Source organism: Conger conger, chromosome 5 (assembly GCF_963514075.1).
Source record: "Conger conger chromosome 5, fConCon1.1, whole genome shotgun sequence".
Classification (NCBI taxonomy): Eukaryota; Metazoa; Chordata; class Actinopteri; order Anguilliformes; family Congridae; genus Conger; species Conger conger.
The window spans coordinates 29,690,416-29,697,796 of record NC_083764.1 but is presented as its reverse complement, the minus strand read 5'-3'; the positions used below and the strand labels follow the sequence as shown (position 1 = coordinate 29,697,796).

Genomic DNA, 7,381 nt, shown 5'->3' with positions numbered 1-7,381 from the left:
AGACTTTCTATGTCATAAGTTTTTAAAAACAGACCCCTGCCCTCAATGGACAGATTGATATCCCTGAAGTTTAACTAACTTGGTGTTACACAGTGATGATTAAGTGTTGCCTTAATTTCTTTGAGCAGTATATGTATTGTCAGCACACTTTGCTGGCACTTCTGCGATCATTTTTGTGAGAGAGTACGGATAAGCTGGAAGAAATCGTGAAGAATTTGCAGGAAAAACACTCACAATACCAGGCACAGGAATAACACGTACTTTATATTTAACACAGGTAAAGGTAACCATCTGCTGAAGGTAGGGGGTCCAGAGGTGTTACACCATGGTAGAGTAGGTACACCAGCGATCATGAGGCAAATACCACCACCTTTGGATTTTTGATTGAATCACGATTGAATCACGATTGAGGTTGAGAAATGAAAACCTTCAGCATTGAGTTATTGGCATGGAAACAAATTGTTTTCTCCTTTTTCTGGATAAGACGTGAACTGTTTTGCTGATTGTGTGATTTCTTGATCTGTTGTCTACTGGTGTTATGACATTTAGTGTTCTCCCTCCTGTCTGATCATTAGGTCTAATGGGTTTGTTTAGCTGTGTCATTAATCCTGGTGGCAGCACTTAGGAGCATAGACAGATGTGTCCCTCTCCAGTCCCACGTAAACATCCTTACACTGCTAATGTTTCAAGTCTGTGACCCTCTGTGCCTCACCTACACCCTCTTTTACTCATCAGCAGCTCCAAAGGAACAGGGGAGAGGGGCCCTACAGGCCTTGTGGACCACAGTTGAGCAGGTCTGATTCTGTAATGTGAGGTAAAGGACCACACTACCATTAAAATTTTGGTATTTTAAATTATTATTTATTTATTATTCACACAAAATTTGCTTTGTTACATTTGCCTCAAAATAATCATAATCATTTAAAAATGTTCTTCCTGAAGTCCTTTACCTCACATTTTTTGTAGGACCATCCAGTTACATTTGATATATTGACTTGACCACATTTCTTCTCATAACTTTCTGATTCTGTAATTACATTACAAACCAAGATGTGGAAAGGATAACCTCCAGTGATTTGCTATGTCTGTGAAAGTTCAGCTCAGTACCAGTCAGTTGTGAGATCTCTGGCAACATTTGGGGCAAAAAACTGGGACCTGCAAGGTTGAGTATTGATCCCTAGTGTAGCCACAATCTTGAGCAAGGCCCTTAAACCCCACATTGCTCCTGAGGGCTTTTCTTCATTAAGGGCTGCATACTGTTGATTGCTCTTCAGTTTATCAGTCAAATCTAGTTAGTGAGCAAACAAGAGTTTATTGATGTTTATTTGTACGTTCCCATTGTGCAAACACTGAAAAACTGTCCAACATCAGTGGGATCACCATGCATAGGTCTACTCAGTTTATTATTTGGAGAAGGTACATAGCTCAATGTGACGAGCACTGTTTCACCTTCTCCAGTCCCCAAGTTACGGTCACCAGAGACTCTCGCACTTCTGCACGCTTACGGACACAAGTCTCTCTTGCCTCAAGACCCGCATCAGATCGTTTCTGGATCATGGGGAAGCGGAGACAGTCGTTCTGCATCCATGCTTGCAAATCCTGGGAAACATCGTTGTTGGTTGTCGGTTTTTCATTTTTATTTCATTTTGACTTTTTAGCTGTGGATTGATAATTGAAATAAAAATGTGAACAAGCATTAGAATCTAGAATCATAGCCATGGCATTGTTATTTTATCTCTGCTATTAACCAATCAGATTGCGAGTTTGTACTGCCCATTTTATAAATAACCTTTTAATTATTTTATTTATAACCTTCCTCAGTGAGCCCTGATCAGCCAGGATGATCTCACAAACTGAGTTAGACATGGATGCACATGCACACATACACACACACACCCTCACAGATGTACACACAGGCAAGCAAAGGCACATAGACACACACGGTGTCACGCACACAAATACACTTCTGCATGCTGAGACCAGCACGCATCAGAACACAACAGATACCTAGGCAAACACACATATGTAAACACAAAGGAATACTGTATGCACACATAACTGTATAAATATGGTACTGTCATTCACATTTGCATGCATACTGTACACATACATACATGCAGCACTACTGCAGAGCCCTAAGAGGACATGCACATGCACATATATACACATACACATTCAAGAACACACACACGCACATACACACACCCTCACAGAAATACACATGTGCACTTATGCATACATCACATGCACATGCATACACATTAACATACATAAATATGCACACATACAAACAAAGTCTTACTGTATGTACACACAATTATATAGATGTGGTATAATAATTCACATATCCACACATATGGTACACACACATACAGGCAGCACTACTGCACAGCCCTAAGGCAATACACACATTTACACATGCACAAATGCATATACACACACACACACACACACACACACACACACACACACACACACACACACACACACACACACACACACACACACACACACACACACACACACACACACACACACACACACACACACACACACACACGTGCACAGTCCAAAGAGGGCAAATACACACTGTAGAGAACCCCAAATGAGAACATTTTGTAAATCAGTCACATTGCTACAGAATTCTTGATACTGTAAAGTAAACAATGACACAGCTTTATTTTTCTTCAGCATGAGGGATTTTGGTTTCTCAGTGAAGCCACCCCCCAGGACTATGTCAGCTGCAGGGAGATTTCACTGCTATACCTGTCCAATTAACTGTGACAGCAGGATCTCCCTGAAACACTGACGCCTGTTTCCAAGCACAAACTATGTACGTACATATGGGGATTATAGATTATGTCAACATCGCAGGCAGGGTAACTTTGCATTGTCTAAAAAGCAGTATGTTCCAGAATTATTGGCACCCTTGTTCATTTACAGTAATTTTTTCAAGGGTGCAAAAATATTGTAAACAAATGAACAAGACTGTTTTTGACATAAGCATTATTTTTCATTTGAAAGTGGAAAGTGCTCACTGAGTGTATTTGTCCTTTGACCCGGGAATGGAATCCTGGGATCCTGGGAACTACCTACAACAGCATCATGGAGTGCGATGGACATTCGCAAATGTCTTTTCAGGGGGTACCACCATTTACTGACAGCATGCAGAAAGAGATCACTGCCCTGGCTTCCAGCACTGTGAAGCAGCTGATCAGTCTTAGAAGCCAGGGTAGTGAGCTAATTTATGTGCTAATTTATGGCTTCCAGTGTCACATTCCTTCCTCTTACAGATTCAAGTTTCTGAACACAATCGCTTCACAGCTGTCTTTGTAAAATGAAAGACTTCTCTGTCCATCTTCAACATTGACGATGCACCACTATTGGCAAACTCCAGAAATTACATTTACAATTACATCTAGCACTTCTGTAGTTTGTTTACATCCCAGTACAATAAAGCTGTTAGTTAAACAAGACTTTAAATAAAGCACTTTGATATCAGTAGGTCTCCAGTTGTATTGTCAATATATGTGCTCAATTAATTAACCACTTTATTTGGTATTGGCATAACCTTTTACATGAGAAATAATGGTAATGTTTTCTTAACAGATTCTGCCTAACAGGTCTTGCTTAAAGGCTACATGAGCAACTGAGAATGATAATTCTATCTTTTAATTTGAAACAGTGAATTATTTTCTGAATTGCTCTTTCAATTTCAAGACTATGCTAGACTGGAAAATGTTGTTGAAAGAATATTACTTTATATGCGTTATAGTACTCCAGGAAAGTGACAAATAGCTTTGTCTTCGCAAAAGAAAATACATTTTGGGGTTTCTTAAAGCGAATAAGCTCTTTCAATGTGTCTTATGATCCCACTTAAAATAACGTGAGAACGCATTCACAACGAGTGTCTCTTCAGTTAGCTGAGAGCGATCAGGATCACTTATTCACAGCAAGGAACCTCTTAAGATACCGCTCGCAGCAATGCAATATGCATGCGCTTTCCATTCATGCTTATAATCACAGCCTACAACTGCCTAAAAAGTGCAGTCGCCTCATAGTTAGTTTTTTTTTCTTCATGTAGGCTAATCTATATTGAGAGTAACTAACAATATCAAATGTATAGCCTGCCCATAAAAACTTTCTCTGAATAGCCTATGATTTGGAATTGTATTAAATCGAACATGATAATTTCACATTAATAACTTGACTATTTTAGTCCAATTACATGCCATTATTATAATAACAATATTATATGTTATTCCATTAATAAAACAAATTGCTGCACCTTTATACTTCTATAAATAAGGCCAAAACAGGCCGCTTCAATGTGGAGAATAGGCTAAATTGTCAGGGGTGTAACTCCAGCGCCTGAACCAAAGGTGCATACGAATATATAGAAGCACTAACGTCCCGATACTGGCTGTAGTAATCAGAGTACATTTTAAATCAATAGACCACTTCACAGACGACGCTTTGGGTGGGTAATGTTTGGGAATTATTATTGTTTAGTCTATTATTCGTGAAATCTTTTGTTTTAATATTATTTTTTATTTAGTAGCTATTACATTTACTTCAAAAAGTAATTCGGAATTAAAACCGTTTTAACGAAAACTCACCGTTTTCGGAAGATAACACGGAAAAGCGGCCGCTTCCACCAGAAGGTAACGTCCATACAATGTTTTTCTCCTGAGGAATGTGGTTTATGATTATGGATGCTTATTGACTATCCCAGACACTAAAACACTTTGATTGATGTGAACACAACCTCTGTGTTCGGAAGACCGTGTTAGCTCACGATAGTCCGACACCTATTCACTTGTGCAGGCTGTGCCGTTAAAACCTGTCCGATTCGTAGTCTCTGGTTAGCAACAGCTTCCCCACCACGTTACAGTGGATCACAATTAGCATGTCGCTGTACGCTGAAATGGATCGCGTATCTGACTCATAACAAGCTTTGATGAAAACGGAAGGAATCTGACTTTACACATGTACAAAAACCAAACCGGACCTGGAAGAAATCTTTTTATTTATTCGTCATAAAAGTTGCACTGTTCGGACCATACAGTAAATTGTCTGCGTGTTGTAAGCGAGCTGCCGTGTAGGAAGGCAAATTGCACGGCTGCTTCTCCTATAGTGCCTATTTTACAATAGTATGTGCACGCTTCATAAACAGGACTTTGAGCAGGAGGTATGAGAAAAGTCCAGAAAAAAACATGACAAATAATAAAAAACAAATCATGATTTCATAAGTGTACCTTTCCTGATCCTGGCTAGATATACCACATTACCCCCCAGCACGTGCGCGTACGCAAATGCATACACGCGCTCGTGAGTTTCCTCCGCCATGCTTCTAATCTGTGCACTGTGCTATTTTTTCCAGGCAAATAAAAATTTTACAAAGCAAAATATTAAACAAAGCAAAATATAAGCGAAGAAACCCTGATGCTTTGGTTGGTTTCCACCAACCTGCCCTCATGTGACGCAAGAGGATAGTACTTAAAAGGGGATTAGCGCGCTTAATACATTACATCCATCCAACCTCCCTTCATTTAGACAACGCTTGAGTCAACTGCCTATATTTTGAGGAAAAATCCGCGGTTCTGACTCCAACAAGCAAGTGTTGGCCTTCAACAGGGACAGTGACCTGAAGGAGGACATGCGAGGATCAATGCATTCGCCAAAATCATTTCGCAAAATCAGACCCTCTGGAGACTAAAAGAGGAAAGACTCACACAGTGTGCTGTGTGCTCGCGTCCGAATGAACAGGCATGGGGGAATGGACCATCTTGGAGCGGCTCCTGGAGGCGGCTGTACAACAGCACTCTACTATGATAGGAAGGTAAGGCACTTTTTGGTTACTGGCAACATGTATTCCAGAGAAAAGTCCGATAAACGTCACGCAGACTTTACACACGTTCACACCGCTTCAGCACTGGACAGTTCCCTACGACCAGCGCGCTCTTGGATCAATGATGGCAATCTCAAATTATGTTTTAATGGGATTATGGCCGTATTATTTTTAAACCATGATCTCAGTTTACATTTATTTATTACTTGCTTGTTTGTTTGCTTATTTTTAGGATTCTATTAACTGTGGTGGTGATCTTCCGGATTCTGATCGTAGCAATAGTCGGAGAAACAGTCTATGACGACGAGCACACCATGTTTGTATGCAATACTTTACAACCAGGCTGCAACCAGGCATGCTACGACAAAGCATTCCCAATTTCGCACATCAGATATTGGGTGTTCCAAATCATTATGGTCTGTACTCCGAGTCTATGTTTCATTACTTACTCTGTACACCAGACTGCCAAACCGAAGGATCGCAGATACTCCACTGTCCATCTGTCATTAGACAAGGACTCGGATTCGAATAAACGCGATGACAGTAAAAAGATTAAAAACACAATCGTTAATGGAGTACTTCAGAATACAGAAAACCCAACCAAAGAAGCCGAGCCAGACTGTTTGGAAGTAAAAGACATTACCACCTCGGCTATGAGAACTACAAAGTCGAAAATGAGGAGACAAGAAGGTATCTCAAGATTCTACATTATCCAAGTCGTTTTCAGAAATGCGCTTGAGATTGGATTTCTCGTAGGTCAATATTTCCTGTACGGATTCAACGTCCCAGCTGTGTACGAATGTGATCGATACCCGTGCATTAAAGATGTAGAATGCTACGTCTCGCGACCAACTGAGAAGAAAGTCTTCCTAGTCTTCATGTTTGCCGTGAGTGGGATTTGCGTGGTCCTGAATTTAGCAGAACTTAATCACCTAGGATGGAGAAAAATCAAAACTGCCGTGAGAGGTGTGCAAGCCAGAAGGAAGTCCATCTACGAAATAAGAAATAAAGATTCGCCCCGAATGATTATGCCAAATATCGGCCGCACGCAGTCAAGTGATTCCGCGTATGTTTAGCACTTGATGAATAATACCGATTTGACTATTAGGAGAGACCAGAGAACAACCAAACACGTTTAGGTTTTCTCTCAATATATAGGCTACATATATTAGAGGAAACAGTAGATGTCTACAGGCTACATGTCTTTGCTATGACAATAAACCATCGGTACAGTTCTTCACTCCCGCACAGTTCAGTCGAAAGTAGCGGGAGTGAAACTGTTCACATACCTCGACTACGGGGCAAGTAAAACAGCTCTGGGGCAAGTTGAAAGGACGTCCGAAAAGTTGGAAAACGGACTGGAAAATGCTTTGTTTTAATATAAGTCAGTTCACATTTTTAATCTGATAATTGTCCTGTAGAAATGGTCTATATGTTATGTAGACTAACCGCATATGGCAACATTAATATGTAGGCAAATGAATGCCTGGGAAGAATTGGATAAGAGCGAATATGGCCGAATAAGTGCAT

General features: G+C 40.3%; 1 protein-coding gene across 1 annotated transcript; it reads left to right on the top strand.

Annotated features, from left to right (window-relative positions):
- The first annotated feature begins 5,771 nt into the window (after positions 1-5,771).
- On the top strand, positions 5,772-6,927 carry LOC133129128 (gap junction delta-2 protein-like). Its single transcript, XM_061242974.1, has 2 exons — positions 5,772-5,842; positions 6,084-6,927. Exons 1-2 carry the CDS (start codon positions 5,772-5,774, stop codon positions 6,925-6,927), a joined length of 915 nt encoding a protein of 304 aa, XP_061098958.1.
- Positions 6,928-7,381: the final 454 nt, after the last annotated feature.